The following is a 21914-nucleotide window of genomic DNA, read 5'->3' as shown; positions in this document are numbered from 1 at the left end:
GCTTACTTGGGAAAAAGGATTCAAACCAAGTTTATAAAATTGCTTGGTATCTTTAACATATAGTACCCATATGTAGAAAGGTAAAAAACTTTCTACATCTTTCTCTCATCCTGAGATTTTTATTTAATAAGGTCAGAGCACCTTGTGGCAACTTGTATAGGTAAAATTTATAAGTTTGTTTTACTTCAACCTTGGCATCTCAGGATCTGGCTCCCACTGATGAGACCTCGATAAAGATCAAAACCGTACTTGATAGTGGCCCTTCCCTTAATGCAAAGCATCATATATGTCTGCAAGGAGATGTGCTTTGCATTATGGGAGATACTAAGGAAAGTGATCAGATCTTACTCCACCTTTATCACGAGTTGCCTCAGACTGAAAATACTTCAGGTGCAAACATGACTTACCTACCTGTTTGCTTGCTTGGTAAAAAAGATTAAAACCAAGTTTATAAAATTGCTTGGTATCTTTAACGTGTAGTATACCCAAGGTAAAAAACTTGCTAATCAAAAACACCTTTAATTTCTGGAATAAAATCTAAGTCAGGAGTGTACATTATATTCTGCTGTTATTTATAATCTGCATGCCCAATGCTATTAAGGAAAATGTTATCATCATCATCATCAAATTCCTGCCATGTACCCTCAAGGGGTGTACAGGATATGATAGTACTACATGAAAAAAAATTACATCATTACTAACTTCCTATCTACAATTTTCCTCCAAATCAGTCTGTTACTTGTCAAGACTCCAACATTATCACATCTTATATTTCTGTCGTCTAAGGCACTTTGTACTGTATCAATCCACCTATATCTTGGTCTTCCTCTGGGTCGTTTTCCTGCCAACCTGGCAGAGAAAACTTGTTTTGCTAATCTTTCCTCTCCCATTCTATTTAAGTGACTATACCACCTGAGATTAGCTCTGCTAATGCATTCCTGGATGCTGACAATATCAAGTTCTTTCCTAATATCCTCATTTTTAATATGATATTGCCATTGATGCCATCTATTCATGCCTCTAATCTTTCTCAGGACTCTCATATCTGCGGTCTCTAGTCTTTGGTCAAGTGTTTTACTTCTGACCCAGTTCTCAGATCCATAAGTTAAAACTGGTTTGAACACTGTCTTGTATACAGCTATTTTAGTGTTCCGACTAATTTCTCTCTTATTCCATATGAATTTATTCAATTGACTTCCCACCATACCAGCTTTGCTGATTCTGTTGTCTATTTCTATATTTAATTTACCATCTTCAGTAAAAATTGTGCCTAAGTAGCTGATAAAATGTTTTACTTGTTCCACAGGTTCTCCATTCACAACACAGTTGACATTTTCAATGATTCTGCCTATTTTCATTGCTTTGTCTTTTTATTGCTGACCTTCATACCATATCTATTACAACAGCTATTCAATTTAGTCAGAGAATCTTGCAGACTTGTAGCGGATTTATTTAGAAGTATAACATCATCCGCATAAAGCAAAAAGCTGACATTAACATCTCCAATTTTGATATCAGGTTTAATACCACTTTCCTTCATAATGTGATCCATATAGATAATGAATAACAGAGGGGATAATGTACATCCTTGTCTCACACCAGATTTAACATTAAACCATCTTCCTGTACTTCCTTCAATTCTAACCGCTGACTTACGACTCAAATAAAGACTAAGTATTGCTTGATATAATGCCCCATTGACACCATATAACTGCAGCATATTGAGTAGCATCTCTCTTGGCACCTTGTCATATGCCTTTTCCAAATCGACAAAACTTAAATACAGATCTTTGTTATATTCCCATGCTTTCTCGACTATTTGTCGTAAAGTGAAGATCTGATCCTGACAGCCTCTATTTGGCCTTAATCCAGCTTGTTCTTCACCAAGCTTTTCTTCCACAATTCTTCTCAACCGTTTCTCAAGTATACTCGCATAGATCTTGCCAGGAACACTCAGTAGGGAAATACCTCTGTAATTCTCACATTCAGTTTTATTTCCCTTTTTATATATGGGTACTATGAGAGCTCTACTCTAATCATCGGGAATTCGTCCCTCTCTCCAGGCTTTCTGAACTATGCAGTGCAGCCACTGTAAGACTTATACCACCATACTTCAGCATTTCTGGTCGAATATCATCTACTCCTGCTGCCTTTCCACATTTCAAGCCTTTGATGGCTTTTTCTACTTCAAGTATGGATATGTATTCCTGACTGTATGCCTGGTCAGTGTTTTTTATCACTGCTGTCATCACTGCTTCTTTCATTTAGCAGTTTTTCAAAGTAATTACTCCATACTTCAAGGATATCTTTTTCTCCCGTTTTCATGTCACCTTTATCAACTCTAACTCCTTTTACAGCACTCTTTCCTCCATTCCTAAGCTTCTTCAACAACCTCCAGAATATTTTGCCACCTTCTTGATATTTATTTTCTATATTCTTGCCAAAGTCCTCCCATGACTTTTGTTTAGCTAGTTTTACACACTGTTTAGCTTTCTTACATTTGTTTCTGTATTCTGTAAGAGTAAAACCTGACTTATTTGCAAGGATCTTTTGATATGCTTTCTTCATTTCCTTCACTGCCTCTTTAACTTCCTGTGTCCACCAGGGAGTTCTGATTTTTTCATCCTTGCACACAACCTCACCACATGCCTCTCTGGCAGAATCAATCAATGTTTTCTTCAGAGTTTGCCACTGCATCTCCAAAGTTTGATTCCTGTTCTCAAACTCTTTCATTTTCTTTTCAATAATCTTTCTGTATTTTAGTCTACAGTTCACATCTGAGAGCTGCTCAACTTTTATTCGCTTTAGAACTTTCTTACATGTTATTCTTTTCAATATGAAATTAAATTTTATCCTACTCAAGACTAAATAGTGATCACTTCCGATTTCAAATCCTCTGTACACTCTGGTGTCCTGCACCAGGGAGAAAACATCACTATCCACAATAACATTGTCAATGAGACTTTTCTTATTCCTAGCCTCTTCTCTCCATGTGAATTTGTGCACATTTTTATGTTGGAACATGGTGTTAGTAATAACCAGTCCATGTCCTGAGCAGCAGTCCAACAGATATTTGCCATTATTATTAGCTTTGCTCTTTTCTCCAAATTTTCCCAAAATATTTTTATATGGCTCACAATCATTTCCTACTCTGCTATTTAGATCCCCAACAAGGATCAACTTTTCCTTTTTCATTGTGTCAGTTGCTTTTTCTAGAGTGTCAAAAAATTCCTCCACTTCTGCCTTAGTAGAACCTTCTGTGGGACCATAGGCACAAATAAGTCTCATTGTCCAGTTCCCCATTCTCATATTTGCCCACATTACTCTACTTGAGACTGACTGCCATTCAAGAAGATTAGCCTCGTATTTTGTGTTGAATACTATGGCTACTCCTTCTTTTCCTTGATTGTCATTGCCTGAATATAACATTTTGTATTTATTGCTCAGAAAGATCTCGCCAGTTTTGGTCTTTTTTGTTTCAGCCACCCCTATTATGTCGATCTGGTACTTATCTAATTCCTCAGCTAGCTCCATTTCTTTGCTATTCAGGCTTCTTACGTTGATAGTACCGATCTTTAACTCTGGTGATGTTGAGTTGGGGTTTGTTTTCAGATTTGTTCAGTAGCTGACTTTTCGCTGTTCGCCCTGGTTCCCTGGCTAAAACAACGCGGGCCTTGTTTAACCAGGCGACACCCCAGCCTGCATGAAATTTTGTCATGTTGTACCATAATTTTTTTGGCAGACCACAATTTGGTCTGCTAAATCCCAAATTGCCAGCCCATCCCTGTTCGTTCAGTATCAAAGTAGATACCCAACAGGGTGCACCACGAGAAGGTGAGGATTGGACATTAGGTCAGAAGCCCTGTCGGTTCTCCGCCTTCCTTTAAAGGCTATTTGGAGGTCTCCTCTCAGTTATACAGCTTTGACTCTTAAGCACCCCAGGAATTGTTATTAAACCTTATATTTAGTTATGAAACTATATTTAGTTATGTTATTAAACCTTATAGGAAAATGTTATTAAACCTTATATTCAGATAGAAGATATTAAGCTTGGTTCTTTACTGTATTGGTATTAGCTGTATGAGCTTATTAAACAGGTTGCATATTTTAGCTGTTCAGATATAATTTTTGATGATGGTTACAAATTACATTTATAATCTTAGTTTGCAAGTTAAGTTTAAGTGAAATATGAAAATAGATGAATTATTTAGTAGATATTGAATCTTGTTTTTTTTTTATTTGTAAATTGTTTTTTATTTATACAACTGACTGATGGATTGTTGTAAGACTGTAGTACATCAATTTCATGATTGGGTTAAGGATTCTTTTCTCATTTTTAAAAATTAATTTTATAATTTTATATTTTTTATTGATTTTTACAAGGTCTGGAAATCTTGCTCTAGAGACTAAATCTGAAACTTTTTGAAGCCATTTCAGGCTTCTGGTAAGCAGGGTGTTGGTGGTATCACACCAGGTGTTGTAATTCATCTTCCACCTAAAGACAATTGAAAACATCTGTGCCTATGGTGGGATTTAATCCTGCAGCCTATTGGTTAGAGAGTGAATATGCTAACCAGTTAGCCAACCAGGCTGGTATATAAAACATTTATTGTATATTCAATAAAATGAGTCGTCTTCTTCAGCTTCATTCCTACTTAAGTAGGGTTGCTGCAGTGGATCAACCTTCTCCACTCAGTTCTGCCCAAGGCCATTTCCTCCTCTAGTCTACGGTCTTGGAGGTCCCCTCTCAAGCTGTCCAGCCATCATTGTTTAGGTCTCCACTTACTTCTTTTGCCTGGTGGGTTCATATCCAGCACTCTCCTTCCCACATAGCTGTTATCTCACTGTGTAACTTGACCAAACTACCTCAACCTTGATTCTCTAATCTTTCCAGATACTTGAGTTATATTCATTGTTCCCCTGTTCAGTGAATTTTTGAACTTGTCCAATCTTGTTACACCACTTGCAAGTCTCAGCATTCTCATTTCAGCTATGTCTATTCTCTTCTACCATCTCTTGGTCATCTGCCAGTTCTCATTACTATACAGCAGTGCAGATCTTACTACCATTTTGTAGATCTTTCCTTTTCACTTGCTGGATACTTTTGCATTTTGCAAATTATCCAGTTTATCCACCCTGATTGGATCCTCTTGTTGAGTTCTGAGTGCAGGTATTCATTACTTTGGATACATGATCCTAGATATGTGAACTTGGACACCTGTGCCCTGCAATGTTATACTTCCTGCTTCTTCACTACAACACATGTACTCTGCTGGAAGTTTTTCCAGTTGGTATTATTTTAACTTAAAAACGCCAAGAAATTATATTCTTCATCATCATCATCATCATCATACGTATCAAGGATTTAGGCCTAGTATGGCCTGTTCCGGCCTTAGAAGTCATCGTTGAATCGTTTAGGAGGACGTCCTGGTTTTCTTTTTCCTAATGGCTTGTACCTTAAGGCTTGGTTTGGTAATCTTTCTGTTTTCATTCTTTGCCATCCATTTATGTTTATATTTTTTAATTTTTTCAATTACTGGTTCTTGGTTTAATTCTTTCATAATATCTTCGTTTCTTTTGTGATCAAATAGGGTATACTTTGCAGTTTTTCTCATAAACTTCATTTCTGCTGTTGTTAATCTTTGTTTGTCTTTTTGTTTTATTGTCCAGATTTCGCTTCCATACATTAAGACTGGTAGGGCTAATGTATTGTATACTTTTAGCCTGGTTTGTTTTTGAACTAGGTTTGGTTTAAATATAGAGTTAATTACTCCTGTTATTTTTATGTTTATATCTTTTTCATTTTCATAAGTGATCATACATCCTAGGTAGTTAAATGAATTCACCTGTTCTAAGATCTTGTTATCTAATACTATTTTAGTTCTTGCTGGATCTTGTCCTTTAAAGGCCATGGTTTTTGATTTTTCCGTTGATATTATCATACCATAATCTTTGGATATCTCATTTAGATTTAAAATAGCTTTCTGTAAGTTATCTTCAGAATTTGTAATTATTATTTGGTCGTCTGCAAAGAGGAGAGTGTTTAAGTTAACTGTAGGTGAAAGTTTAATTCCTTGATGTAAATTTTTACTCCATTTTATTATTATTTCATTTAAGTAGATATTAAAAAGAGTTGCTGAGAGGGGACATCCCTGTCGGACCCCTTGGTTTATCTCTCTTGTATATGATAGCTCATGATTTAATCTTATTTGTATTTGATTATTTTCATATATACTTGTGACAGCTTTTAGGATATTATTTGGTATTTGTCTTTCTTTTAATATGTTAAATAATATGTTTCTTTTAACTTTGTCAAATGCTTTTTCAAAGTCAATAAATGCAATATGTGTTTCTAAATTATATTCTCTTCTTTTCTCTATTATTAATTTTAGGCAGAAGGTTGGGTCTATACATGATCGTCCTTTTCTAAATCCATTTTGTACCTCTAGAATAAAGTTTTCGGAATATTTCATTAATTTGTTATTTAAGATTCTGCTGTATATTTTGTAACATGAATTTAGTATACTGATACCTCTATAGTTTTTAGGGTCATCTCTATTACCTTTCTTAAAGATAGGAATCACAATTGCTTTTTTCCATTCTATTGGGGGGGATACCAGTTGAGTAAATTTTATTTAAAAATAATAAGAGTCTTCCTTTGAATCTTGTTCCTGCGTATTTATATAGTTCTGAACCTAGCTTATCTTCTCCAGGTGATTTTCCGTTTCTTGTTTCTTTCAGGCTGATTTCTAATTCCTCTTCAGTTATTTCCTTTTCATTTTCGTTAATTGTTTGCCAGTTGTCTTTTTTAAAATATTTGTCTGTCCACAGTTCTGTGTAGTAATTTAGAAATTCTTCTAATTTCAATTCAGTGTTTAATTTTATGTTTTCTTTGGTATCTGCATTTAGGTGTTTCAAAATCTTATATACATTGGGTTTTATTTTATATAAATCATGTTCTAAATTAGAAACAAATTTATTCTCTATGTCTTTTTCTGACTTCTCTTTTAGCTATGGCTCTTATTCTTTTATATTCTATTTCATCTTCTAATTTTTTACTGCTTAACCATTTGTGATAGGCTTCTTTTCGATTATTTCTTTGATTGTATCATCCCAGATCTTCAGTTTTTTTTTCTTTTATTGAATTTTTTGGTCTTTCCTAAGCTTTCATTTGCTGCTGCATTTAGTATCGTTTTTATATTAAGCCATTCTGTTTCTATTTCTTCATTTTGTTTTATTTTATCTAGATACTGGTTAATTCTTTGTTCATATATCCAATGTACATTTGTGTCATTCAATAGTCTAGTTTTATAAACAAATGTTTCAATTTTTCTTTCTGTTCTTGTTACTTGTAGCCATTTAGGTGGTAATCTTAATTTTATTTTAACAAGGAAGTGATCACTGCTTATTTCATATCCTCTGTGAACTCTAACATCTAGTGAAGATTTTGATGTCTTTTCATTTAATATGAAGTAATCTAATATTGATTTCCATCCTCTTGCTGCCCAAGTATATTTATGTATGTCTTTATGTTTATAGAAGGAATTCATTATTTTTAGGTTATTATAAACTACAAAGTCAATCAATTTTTTACCATTTCTGTTTAGAGTGTGTTCTCCATGTATTCCTATATTATTATTAATTTTCGTGTTTCCAATTCTTGCATTTAAGTCTCCTACTAAAATTATGTAATCATTTTTATTTATTTTATTATATATGTTTTGTAGCTGATTATAAAAATCAATATTATCCTGTTCTCTTCCTTCTTCTGGGGTATATAAACCAATTATTGTTAAATAGCCTCTATCTATTTTTATTCTAGCTTCTATTATTCTTTCATTCCATAATTTATAATGTTTTAACTGTTTTGAAAGGGAGTTATGAATCCAAATCATGACTCCTGCTTGTGCTCTTTGGTCTCTGTCGACTCCACTGTATATCACATTAAAATTTTCAGTTCTCATAGTTCCTTTTAATTTCTTTTTTGTTTCAGTGATTACTGCTATTTTAAAATTTCTTTCATTTAATAACTGGTCTAATTCTATTTCTTTATATGCTATTCCTCTTACATTCCAGTTTGCTATGTGTAGTATATTTTGTCATTTCCATTTTCGTTTTCCCTTTTCCATTCCAGGGTCGTTTCCCATAGATTCAATCCGATTGTCTTTTTCTGTCAGCTTACAAGTATGGTTATGTTCTCCATGTCAGGGGACTAGCCTGACGATGGAATATTATATTATATTCTTAGTTTTTATTATTTTTATGGCTATTTTGCCTGATTTTGTTTAGGCATTCACCTTTTTTTAATGTCATTGGGTTTTTACTCAAGAATTTTTAGCGCATTGCAGATGTATTTTAGAGACAAATATATGTAGCATAATAGAAGAAAATTCGCACATACCTTTTCTTGGATGTTGTTGCTTGTCTTCTTTCTGCAGTGTGCATACTTCTGCTGTAATGGTGTTAAAAGGGGAGTGTGGGGAGTTTAGGCAATGTGAGAGAATTAATTTGAAAAAAACCTGTTTTTTTTTTTTTTTTTTTTTTTTTATATAATATATACATATATTATTTTTAAGGGTAGGCGGAGCTTTTTTTTTTGTAAGGTGGGAAAAAGATGAAAAAGTGAGCTGAAAATAGAAACTGTTTTTTAGAGGAAGGGGGTGGATTTATGGGTGAAGGGGGCCGGGGTCAAGAATTTTTTGGGCTGCAATGCCCCAAAAATTCTTGAGTAAAAAGCCAATGACATTAAAAAAAAGGGTTACTCCTAAACAAAAGCAGGCAAAATAGCCATAAATATAGTTTTTAAGAGGAGTAACATTGGAGTTTTCCCAGAAATAATACTTATATTCTTAGTTTCATCCTTTATCCAAGTGTAAGCAAATGAAGTTTTATGTGTGAAGTAACTTCATGATAGGGCAACTCATATGTAGGGGCTGATGACTTCACATCAATTGCCTTAGTACTCCATAATGCAAAGCACATATCCTTACAGACATATGTAATGCTATGTATTATGGGAAGGGCCACTATCCAGACCAGTTTCGACCTTTATTAAGATCTCATTGTTGGGAGCAAGACCCAGAAGTGATACCAGGGTTGAAGTAATGCAGAAGTCATATTTCCATATACGAGTAGCCAAAAGGTGTATCACTTGGTCTATCATTTGTGTATCATTCTGGGTCTGACTCTCACTGATGAGACCTCAGTAAAGGTCAAGACTGGTCTGGGTAGTGGCCCTTCCCATAGTGCATAGCATTATACATGTCTGTAAGGATATATGCTTTGCATTATGGGATACTGAGGCAATTGATGTGAAGTCATAGGCTTCTATATACGAGTTGCCCTGTCATTAAGTTACTTAATGTACAAACTTTGTTTGCTTACACTTAAAGAGTGAAACCAAGAATATAATTTCTTGGTATCTTTAATTTATAACATGTACTCTGTCTTATTTCTGATCCTCAAACCACTGTCTTCCAAAGTTTTCCTCCATTGTTCAAATCTTTCTTCTGCTTCCTGCTCATGTTTTATGCAAATCATCAGCCAGGATTATTTAGTTCTTACTGTCTCTGTCAACACATCCAAGAGCATAACAAATAAGAAGAGGCTCAATGAATTTTTTGGGACTCTATCAAAGGACTTTTCCAAATCAATGAAAAATAGAAAAAGTTCCATGTTCTACCAATCTATCATCCCCCTGCTTTTTTCCCCCTCCTGCCTATTAACTTTTGCAATCCACAGATCTTCAGTCTATTCTCATTGGAAGCTTTCCACAGAAAATTCACTATCTTGATCACTCACCTCTGGATCCACTCCACTGCTATCTCATACCACAGTAATCCAGATGTGGTTGTATTAAGGCTTTATAAAGAGGAGTGATAACTCCCTTATCTCTTCTTATTAGTGTGTTCTTCAATGACCAAGTAATTTTGTGAAGTATGCTTGCTACTTTAGCACATATGCTATTTAAATACAACTCTACATACTACTACTACCACCATCCTTAAATCCCTGGCTTCATCGGTTTTGTGGAGACAGTTCCCTTAATGTGGTGCACAGCTTGTAATCTTTGTATCCCAAAATGTATAATCTTACACTTTTACATTAAATGGACATCGATTATGTTTTGTCCATACTGTCAGCTTATTCAAATCATCCTGCAACATGCTGACCTGATTGACCTAGTGGTTAGCACATCTGCTCTCCACCCAAAAAGCTGTGGGTTCAAATCCTGCTGTGACCATGGATGTTTGTAATTGTCTGTGGAAATACTAGTGGTGGTGGTGGTCAGTGGTAGATGGTGTTGGTGTAAATGATGAAGGTAGTCGCGGTTGGTGGAGTGGTGGAGACAGAGAGTTGTAGAGCAGGTGCCTTCCCTCAATGAGTCTTTGGACTCCCTGGAGGTGTTATGTAATAATAATAATAATAATAATAACAGCATTCCTGGTATTTAACATATGATCTGTCCTGCAATCAGTATGTTTGCATGATCAGGTATTCTGTATATATCTGTTTGGGACAAGGGATCCAGATGGTTCTTTGTTGGAGGGAGTTCTTTCACAGAAGTCATTGCATACACATAATGGTGTGCAGTTGCAATGGCTTTCATGTTGTTTCATCGTTCTCCTTTATACTAGTGTAAGACTTGAATGATATTCTTGTTGTCAGATCTTGTAAGTTGTTGTTAGTTTACTTAATTCATTTTTTTTTAATTAAAAGGCAAAAATTAACCATTTGTTTTTCTTTTAATAATCCACAAATCCCAGTAACTAAATAAACATTGTTGCTTTACATAGTAGACATACTTATACTAGGCTCCTAATAATTACTGTATTTGCCAGCGTATAAGACACACTTTTTTTCTTTGAAAATAGGTCTGATAAACAGGGTGCGTCTTATACGCCGATACTAAGTTTTTTATTACTTTCTTTTCTGGAAATTTTCTCTGTTCCGACTCGAAACTCGCGTAACTTGGAACTTCCGAGTTACGTGATTTCTTTCTTGCTTCCTTGAGGTGTGTGAGAGCATTCTAGTTATGTAAAGTTCAGTGGATGTGGATGCGCTGTCATTGACGATCACAGCTGTTAAATCACAGATATGCCATTAAATTTTCTCTAAATTTCTTGGTCAAGTATGGGTGAAAAACATCGCCATTGCTACAATATTGCATACAAGTTACGTTGCGTATACTAAAGAACATGGAAACGGGGATGCAGAGAGGCATTTCAGGCCACCCCCCCAACTGAGAAAGTGATAAGAACTTGGTGGAATCAGGAAGAGGATCTAAAAAAGCAACTCACAGTAAACATAACCTACGAAGTGAAACTGCAAAATGGTCAGAACTTGAGGCAGAACTGAATACTTGGATTTTAGACCACAGAAAAGCGGGACTTTAAGTGCCAAAAAAATGATTATTCATCAAGCAAAAGCGATAGCCACTAACAGAGGGATTGCCAACTTTACTGGATCAGCATCATGGTGTTCAAGATTCATGAAGAGAAACCAGCTATGTATGCAGACTAAAACAAAAATATCACAAAAGATGCCAGCTGAATATGAAGAAAAAATTATTGAATTTTATTATGTAAATTCATTATAATATTCAGTGATAAAGTTTTTTTCCTAAAAAATGTGTACAAAAAAGGGAGTGCGTCTTATACGCCAGCAAATATGGTAAGCGGGAGGGACAGGATTTGCATTAAGATTTGCATCAGTTTTAAGAAGTACTTAAAAGTTATATATAAAATGACATTTTTAAAGTTTTGTGGTGGTTCTAATTATAATTATTCCATTATAATTTGTATAACCACAGAATTACTTAATGCAAATCCTGAAACATGTTAGTGTAGTGTCATAGAGAACCAGAGTTTTATGGAATTTACTGGGACAGCAGGAAGTGGGAATGCTTTTTCCACTTGTTTTGATATCTAAAGCCAAACACTATCTGGCAGCTGATTTGCTATTAGTAAATTATATTTTATTCCAACTTAATTTCCCTTTTTATATAGAAGTACTGGGATTTATAATGCAATTTCATTATATATACTGTAAATATTTTTCCTTATGATGTTATTTCTGCACACTTTTTTATTATTAAATTTTTATTTATTGATTCTGTTTTTGAGGTCTTTTTTATTTATCATAGCCTCAAGATAATGAAATGGATATGTTGGCTGATCGCAGGCCTTCTCCATTCTCCAATCTCTCTCCTGGACATCATGGACCAGTAGGTCATGCTGGATCACCACTAACTTCTTCTCCTCCATTTTCACATATTCTTCCAGATCCTTCAGGTGGTTTACAAAATCAACCAGACTTCTTATGTATGGTAAGGTTATTCTAGCATAATGTTCTTTGCTATTTTATTCATAAATCTGCATATTAAAAAATTAATAATGCACAAGGAGAAAGATTGGTTTTTATTATTTATATTGTATATTATGTAATAAAAATGATTATGTACTTGTTATTATACATCCCCCTCCCTCCCTCCTTTTTTTTTTTGTCAACCCTACATGAGAGGGCAGAAGATCTATAACTTGACATTTTTTTTTTTTTTTGAGGAAGATTTTTCCAATGAACAAAGAAAAAGGAAAACAGAAGGAAGAAAATGAAAAATTGATTTATTAAGTTTGGAGCTGAATTGTGTGGATTTCCTATGAAAATAGGTAGAGATGACCTGCTAATGCTTCTGCCTGGGATCTCCACTTGGGCCTGGTTCGCATTGAAGAGACCTCAATAAAGGTCGAAACTAGTCTGGGTAGTGGCCCTTCCCTTAATGCAAAACATTAGAGATATCCGCAAGGAGATGTGTTTTGCATTATAGGAGATACTGAGATAGGAGTGTTGGTAGCTTGCTCCACCTTTTCAGGGAGTTTCCCTGGTGTTGTACCACCTTACCCCAGTCCTGAAGATACTTTCAGGTGCAAACTTTGTTTGCTCACACTTGGATAAAGGATTAAACTAAATTTATTATATAACTTGACAGTCCCATCTGTTGGTGAGTTGGTATATGTTTAGAGAAGAATCTGTTAATGTGTATCTTGAAAGTTTATGTTGAATTAATTGGGAAAATAGTATGAGGAAGATTCTTCCAAAGAACAAAGAAAAAGGAAAACAGAAGGAAGAAAATGAAAAATTGATTTGTTAAGTTTGGAGCTGAATTGTGTGGATTTCCTATGAAAATATTAACATAATGAAAAGGCCTTCTCATTATACTCATCTTCAGTGTTTTTTGTAATAGTTACTTTCACCACAAATTACTTGAATTGACAATTATCACCATTATAAATTTAGTTTAATCCTTTATCTAAGTGTAAGCAAACAAAGTTTGCACCTGAAATATCTTCAGGACTGAAGCAACTCGTGGTAAAGGTGGACTAAGCTCTCATCACTTGTCTTAGTATCTCCCATAATGCAAAGCACATCTCCTTGCGGACATGTATAATGCTATGCATTAAGGGAAGGGGCCACTACTCGGACTGGTTTCGACCTTTATTGAGGTCTTGTCAGTGGGTCTGGTAGAGAGGTTAGACCAAGTGTAAGCAAACAAGTGGAAAAAGGATTAAACTAAATTTATTATAGTCTAACGCCTATATTCCAAATGGGAACTTCTTTGATTGCAAGATTGTTGGCACACTGCAATAGACACATACTCTGACAGCTTGGAATCTCCAGTTTGCCACAGTCTTCTTCGGCCCTTTAGACTGTTGCAATAGAATATTTTCTCCCTTTTTCAATTGCAACAGGTAAGTGTTGGTGTGTAAATGACTATTTCTTTGTATCTTGCTTTCACTGAAGCTGAATATGGAAGCAGTAGAGTAATTTTTATTTAGAAAGGCAACTGATAGTGAAGGAAAAGTAATACAGGTTCTTGTTGGAAACCAACATAGCAGAGTACGGAATTAATCCCAGATCTACAGAAATATTTTGAAAAAAATTTGGAAAGGAAATTTATAATAATACTGCTAGACCTTTTTGGTGGGGATTATAGCCATTCGCTAAGAAGCATATTGCAAATGTAGTTAAGTTTGCTTGAACTCCCTGGAGGTGTCACGTAATAATAATAATAATGGATTCAGGTGTAAACTTTGTTTGCTTACACTTGGATAATGGATTAAACCAAGTATATAATTTCTTGGTATCTTTAATTTATAATATAACCAAGTGAAAAACTTTCAACAAATATGGTTAAGTTCAGAGGAGAGTTCACTTATTAGAGCTAATTAATTTTGTCCTGTTATAGAGGGTTTTAATAATTCTGTACTTTTTTGTTTGGTGAAGAAGGAATGTTGTTGATTTTATTTGTGTGTGTGTGTGTTCTATAAATGGAGAATGGCAGTGATCTATCAGGCTGTTGTGTAATCAAAGTGTCTAGGAAGAGGAGACTGTTATTTTCCTTTTCTAAGGTGAACTTGGTCCTGTGATATTGGTTGTTTGGATGTATTAAAAAAAATGTTGAGACCATCCAGGCCATATGGCCAAATAGAGAACAGCAAAGCATGGTCAGACAGTATGGCAGAGTTTAAGGCTTTGGACTCTATGAAGCAGCTATCTGGGAGGGGGGAGGGGAGAAGAGGAGAGTCCATGGCTGCCCACTCTATTTGTTTGTAGAATTTTCCATGCCAAAGGGTTTATGTCTCGGTTTATGGTGGATGCAAACAAGGCTGAGAAATTGGGAAGAAAATCAGTTTGAATAAGGTCTAAAGTGTGGGACATTGGTGAATAGAGAGGAGACATGAAAACCAACCATTATGTCATTGTGTTAGAGTGCAAGGTTTTCTGTACTGGCTTTAAAGTGGGCTGAGCATTTTATGTGTAGATGGGCATTGCCAGTATATTGGGAAAGCACTTTGGCTCAGTGTTTGGCTAAATTGTATGTCATAGAATCAGTGCCATCTACAATTGGGCATAAGGTACATTCTGTTTGTTGATTTTTGGTAACTCATATATTCAGGGATGGGGAGGGGCCTAGAATTATGTGGTTTTAGTTTATTAGTAATTTCAGCAGGCCAGAGGGCGACATTTTTAAGAACCCTATGAAGTGATGTGATCTGTGTATCGGCTGGGTCGTAGTCAAAGGGAAGATTGGTTGAGTGATCTTTAAGCAAAGAGGCAAGTTTTAAATTGTAATCATGGTGTTTGAAATCTACTGTAACATTCCACTTATCAGCTTTAGTAATTACTATTCTATTGTTCTTCATTTCCAGTAGCATTTCATATTCCTTATGGAAGAAGTTACTTTTTTGATAGTTTTGTTGCAATATGGGTAGAAAGGCTGAGAATCCCTCATTCAGTCTGAATTATAATTTCTTCTGTAGGAAGTGTTTTTTTTTTTTTTTTAGGTGCAAGTATAAACTTTATCACCAGAAATGTTATTAAGAAATATAAAAAAATATATGGTGAATACAGGTGGTTGAAGTAGGAATTTATGGGAAATTTTTTTATGGGAAAAAGTTTGTGGGGATGCCATTGTCAACTACCCATCACCTATCGCTGATGTTTTGTCCATTGAGTGTACATGTAATCAGTTTAAACCATGATAATGTTGTATATGCGATCAAACTGTTACTATCAGGATTTTTTTTTTTTTCCTACTTCCAAATCTGTCAGCAGATTGGAATGCCTTCTAAAGGATAAAATATAAGCAGTCTGCTGTCTCAACTGATTTTGCCCCATTTAGAAATTATTTTGTTTATCCTTCTCCAGCTTATCATTCATCATGACACTGATCTGTGTATTGATATAGCAGGCATTGAAAATGCAGATGCCATTAACATTTATTGCATCCAATAAATACAGTGAGTGGCTTTATTTTAGTATTAAATTTGATCAGTGGGTTTTCTAAATTTAACATATCCACATGCACCCAAATTTTATCACATATCCGCATGCACCAATCATTATCCTTGCATAGTAAGTCTTATCATCTTCATGCAGTTAAAAACCATTCTCACTCAGTTTTTTAATGCATTTAAGTTTGTATTCTATACTGATTTATTTAACCTCTACTGGCTGAGGTGGATGGATGAAATAGTGAGACCAACACTTACACGTAATTCTTATCCATGTTATTCAATAGGTGTTACAGAATCATATTCAGATTTATCTGTATGTATATATACGTCCTGGCCGGTTGGGGGTTAATGGAATAGATTTTCTGAGCAAAACAGTTTCTACGAAGAGTTATGAATTATATTTACAAAATGATATAACACTAAGATTACATTACCACCTTAAAAAAATCCTTAAATGTTAATTAATATTAAATTCTCTGAACCACATTAAAAACTCAGAATAACACACAATTTTCATTGCTAACGTAAATTATTCAAACTAAAGTCCACTTTCCCAAAATCAAAAACACAAGTTCTTGAAGGTAAGTTAACCAGGCAAAGCTATTTTTTTAAAATATATTGTTATTACAGCAACTTCCATGCTTAATTAACTATTAGGCATGGAGGTTACTAAAATTAACCGGCAACATTTAGTGGTTCTGCTTTTGGAATTTAGTTGTTTATATTGTGTTATTTTTGGATTCAAAATTGGGCTCACCTTCTTGTTTTGGGTTCAAAACAAGAAGGTGAGGTCAGAGTTGGATGCATCTGCAGTGGAAGACAAGATAAATTTTCACTATTTAGCATAGTTAAATATAGTTGATACTTACAGTATCGAGTAAGTAAATTAGCTTACAGTAGAGCATATAACATAGTATTCAGCGTTTAGTTGTAGTAGTTATTTCGCACAATTCGAATGATGGCGGCTGCCGCAGCTTTATTTACAAATGGTGTGTCACCAAGCCCCGGGAGGGCTTGGTGACACTTGGTAAAGGATTTGTGGCATGTATGCCACCTCCCAGCAGTTATGTTGCGGGTGAGAGCATATATGCGTAAAATGTAGGCAATGGGAGGAATTCAGCAAATATCCCACCTCGTTTCGTCAGGAGCAGGAGATTTTTGAGAGATGAGTAGTGTGATAGGCGAGAATAACAAGCAAAATATGAATGAAAAAATCAGAGTGGGGGGTGTGGAAGGCTTGAACGATTGTAAAGTTTTTGGAGATGGTCATGATTAGGAGGATGAATGGCGAGTAAAAGTGGCTAACTTGCAGAGAGAGAGAGAGAGAGAGAGAGAGAGATAGATGAGCTGAAAGAGGAGATGGAATGTCTCGGGAATGAAATGAGAAGAATGAAAGATGAGATTAGGCAAATGGAAGAAGAATGCAAGGCGAATCAGAGTAAAAGTGAAGAGAGTTATGGGAATGATAGAAGAGGAGAGAATAGAAATAGTAGAAGAGAGGGAATGAGAGAGAGGTATGAGAATGATAGAAGAGGAGAGAATAGGAGCAGTAGAAGAGAGGGAATGAGAGAGAGTTACAGAAATGATAGAAGAGGAGAGAATGAGAATGCGAGAGAGTGCTGGAACCATGGATAGTGATGCCAGGACATCAGGTAAGTAGGGGAACACAGAGTGAAAGAGTTGGGGGGGGAGAGAGAGAGAGAGTGAGGGATGCAGGTGAGCAATCAAGGAACAGAGTGGTAAGAGCTGTCATGTATGGAGACTCGATGATCCGTGGTGTGCAAGATAGGATGCCAGAGAAGTGTTTGCCTGGAGGAATGATAAAGAATGTGGCTATGGCAATTAAGCAGGGTGAAAGAGTGGGTGAGATGATTGTGATGGTGGGCACGAATGACTTGAGAGGCAATGTAAATCGGGTGGCGAGAGATCTGAGTTCTTGCTTGAGGTTGTACAGAAGAAAATGCAGAGAGGAAAGATTGTGTGTGTTGCCCAGGTATGATAGTGACGAGTTGAGCAGAAGAGCAGTAAGAATGAATAGCATAATAGTCAGAAGAGAGGATTGGAATATGTGGATACTTGGAGGGCATTTGAGGACAGAAAGGAACTGTATGTGACCACTTGCATTTGAATGAGGGAGGACATACGCATCTGGAGAGATTGCTGTTTTCTGAATAAGTCGGTGTGTCAATGCAGGAAAACTAGAATTCCCAGGTTGGATGGTAGCAGAGGTAGCCTTTTGTGGGAATGGGTGCTTGGGGGAAGGGGACGACATCAGGTAACACTGAATCCAGTGGAGTCTGGAGGGGATAATGATAGGTATAGAAGCAGTGACATTTTTATGCTTTATACTAATGCCAGGAGTATCGGGAATAAAGGAGATGAATTGGTGGCGTTGATAGCATTAGCCTGACCAAAGATTACTAGGATCTCTGAGACATGGTTGATGGAAGATAATATAATAACAGGAATATAAATAGCAGGGTTCAGCATTTTTTGGCAGGATAGGAAGGGGAAATGCAGTGGTGGAGTACTGCTTATGATAAGTGGTGACTTATGTCTTCTTAAAAGTGGAGGCTTTGCAAGGCAGTAACACTAATGGTTTTGAACTTGGTGTGAGGTAGAGGTGGGAAAGACAGGATATTTAGGGAATGGAATTTCTAGAATTCTTGATGGACAAAGGCAACATGTAATAGAGGAAACAAGAGTTTTGGATTTAGTCATAGCATTAGAAGAGCTGATAATAACTGAGATGACATCTCCCTCCCCCAGCTGGAGAGAGAGTGACCATGTGGTTTTGACTTGGAAGATGACTAGACATGCAAGAGTATCAAAGAAAAGGGAACGTATGTGGAATTATAAGGCAGGTGATTATAATAGTCTTAGATATCAACTTGGGACAGTTCCATGGAGGGAGGAATTGGAAGGGCACGATATCATTAGTGCTTGGGAAATTGTGAAGAAATATTTGTTAGCAGCAATAGTGAGCTGTATTCCATGAGTGAAGAAGAGAACACAATTTGGTGTAAAGTGGATGACAAACAATATCAAACAGGAACTGCAGTTGAAAAAGAGATTATGGAAGAGATATAAAGAGAAGAGGGGTGGAAAGCAGATGCATGAAGAATATAAGACTCAGGCAAAGAGAGTGACTAGTATGATGAGGAACGCAAAACTGGAATATGAGACGAGATTGGCATTAAGATCCAAAGAAAATCCTAGGGAATTTTTTAGATGTGGCCAGTAGGAGGAGAAATGATTGTGGGATAAAAATGGGAATAGAGTGACTGATGCAGAGGACATAGTGGAGTTGTTCAATGAACACTTTATTGGAGTATTTCATCCTGGAGAAATAGGTTTTAATACTAGAGGGATAGGGCAAGTTCTCGAGGTTTAGAGGTGCAAGAGGAGAATGTGTTCCAAATACTGAGTACTCTGGATGTCAGTAAAGCTGTAGGACTGGATAGTATTTCACCACTGGTTTTGAGAGAATGTGCTAAAGAACTGACAGCTCCGTTGACCTGGCTTTTCAATGAAAGTCTGACAATGGGAAAGGTATCCAGGGAATGGAATGAAGGTAAGATAGTACTATTGCATAAGAGCAATAGCAGACTGCAAGTGTTTAATTATAGGCCAGTTTGTATGTCATCAGTAGTTTTTAAGGTCTTGGAGAAATTAGTGAGGGACCATATACAGTGTTGGGCAGATGAGGGTAATGTTATCTGTGAGAATCAACATGGATTTGTGAAGGGGGGCACTCTTGCTTTAGTAATATGATTGCCTTTTATAATGAAGTGACAAGAGCAGTTGATGAGGGAAAGGCATATACTGCCATTTTTTTTGTATTTTGCAAAGGCATTTGATAGGGTGCCACATGATAAGCTGATACTTAAGTTGCGCCATACGGGTTTAGATGTTGGGTTAGTCAACTGGATTCAGGATTGGCTGTCTGATAGGTATCAGAGAGTTGTGTATGCTAGGGCAATATCAAGGAGGCAGAAGATTACAAGTGGGGGTTCCATAGGGCTCAGTACTAGGACCTGTATTTTTAACCTTTATATCAATGACATTGTCAATGGATTGCAAGGGGATATTCAGTTGTTTGCAGTTGATGTGGAGCTGGGAAGGATTATTAGTAATAGTGCAGCTGTGGTAGTCATGCAAGAGGATTTGAATAAGCTAGACAAATGGGCAAACGAATGGGGTGTCGATTTAATGCAGAAAAATGTAAGGTCTTGAGGTTTGGGACACATCGATGCAGCATACTCTATTGGAGGAGATATACTGGAGGAAGTAGGGGAGATGATATAATAACAGGAATGAGATCTGGGGATGATGATTGATAGAAAACCTTTGCAAAATTCAGGAAGAATATTGCAAAGGTGGTGAGGGTAACCCAGAGGATTGCTGCAATACTGAGAAAGATGCTGATCTGCAGAGATAAAAGAGTTGTCATTCTGTTGTATAAGACTCTGATCAGACTACACTTAGACTATTGTTCTCAAATTTTGTCCCCAGGATTTGAAGGGGATAAATTAACTGTGGAAAGGGTACAGAGACAGATAACAAAGATGGTTTCAGGACTGTACAATGTTAGTTAAGAGGAAATGTGGACTGCAGAGTTTGGGAGATAGAAGGAGAGGTGATATGATCGAGACCTTTAAACTGTTGAGAGGCAGTTACAGGGTTGACACTGGGGAGTTCTTTCACTTAGTGGAACATTGGGAAGGAGCGATGGCAAGGGGCCATCCCTGAAAGTTAGGAAAGGAAGCTGTGAGCAAGAGGGTGAGGAGTGGTTTCTCTGCATGGAGGGTAGTTGAACTGTGGAATGCATTGCCTGATAGAGTGGTGAGAGCAAAAACGGTCAATGAGTTAAAGGAGTGGTATGATAGACTTTGTACTTCCTGGGAAGGTCCTCCCATTATGAGTCTCTTGACTGCATGGAGGCCTGAATAATAATAATAATAATTTCTATCATACCTTAAACTTTGAACTTTATTTAACTTCATTTACAGCCCCTCCACCTTCTTTCTGTTGCTAATGTGTTCCCACTCACCCACCACTGTGGGTGAGTGGGAACATATTAGATGCAGGTTTTTTTTTTTTTTTTTTTCCTCTACTGCTTTCATCATTCTTCACCAAAGTGAGTGAAAAAAGGGAGTTAAAATAAATTCTTAAATTTTTAGAGAATTAGCTATGTGTCAGAAGAATAAATATGACTTTATTTATATTTAATTTGGCATTTTGTTTCCCTTGCCTATGACATCAGAAATTAACATAATGAGCTAACAAATGTAACAAGCCAGTATTGTTACTTCATACACAAGAACAATAGTTAATGTGGTTGGCTTGCCTTAGGATAGAACGATATCTTTTGATCTTTACATTACATTAATTAAATTGATGAGTTGCTGAGATTTCTGTGAAAGTTTTAATATTAAAGACTGCATAACTACATCTCAGAAGGGGAGGGAAATTATTTGTTCAACAATTCTTTGTATTCTGTACTATTCCCTGCAATTTTTCATCAGTCACAAAATCATATTACAAATATATTAGGAAGAAACTTGACACTGTTAGCATTCAGGAATGTGTGAGCAGATCTAATCTCAGGTGGTATGGTACAATGAGAGAGGAAAGATGACTGAAAGTTGTTTCAATCTAGGATGGCAGGGAAAAAAATCCAGAGGAAGACAAATAACTAGGTAGATTGATGTAATATGAAGTACCTTAAAAGAATGAACTATTGGAGTCCCGACAGACAACACTAACTTGCAAGAAAATTTTGATAGGAAGTTATTAGTAATGTAAACTTTTCATAGTATTCTGTACACTCCTTGGATTACCTATCATGAAATTGATAATGATGGATTACCTATCATGAAATTGATAATGATGGATTACCTACTATTTTCTTCTTCAGAGCTTTGCAAGTAATTGGAAGTTTCCCCTGGATAAGCTACCAACCTTTTGCAGGGTGAGTTCGGTGATGGGGCTGCCACCTTAAGGCCTCCGAACCTGCCTTATGGGAGGGAAAGCAGACTCCCACTGCATGAGATGGAAAAAACATAGTATAATAGGAAAGATTCATCCCTAGCCCTCGATTACTCTAATAGCATT

At 36.1% G+C, this 21914-nt stretch overlaps 1 protein-coding gene across 1 annotated transcript in view; it reads left to right on the top strand.

Annotated features, from left to right (window-relative positions):
- LOC150106327 (E3 ubiquitin-protein ligase RNF38-like) overlaps positions 1 to 21914 on the top strand; it is a 280906-nt gene that overhangs the window by 148621 nt on the left and 110371 nt on the right. Inside the window, exon 7 of the mRNA XM_090393082.1 lies at positions 12146 to 12328. Within this exon, the coding sequence (XP_090249208.1) occupies positions 12146 to 12328 (183 nt within the window). The remainder of the gene's footprint in view (positions 1 to 12145; positions 12329 to 21914) is intronic.

Source organism: Typopeltis vanoorti, chromosome 5 (assembly GCF_054136105.1).
Source record: "Typopeltis vanoorti isolate ZY-2024b chromosome 5, IOZ_Tvanoo_1.0, whole genome shotgun sequence".
NCBI classification, from domain to species: Eukaryota; Metazoa; Arthropoda; class Arachnida; order Uropygi; family Thelyphonidae; genus Typopeltis; species Typopeltis vanoorti.
This window is presented reverse-complemented; position numbering and strand designations above follow the sequence as displayed.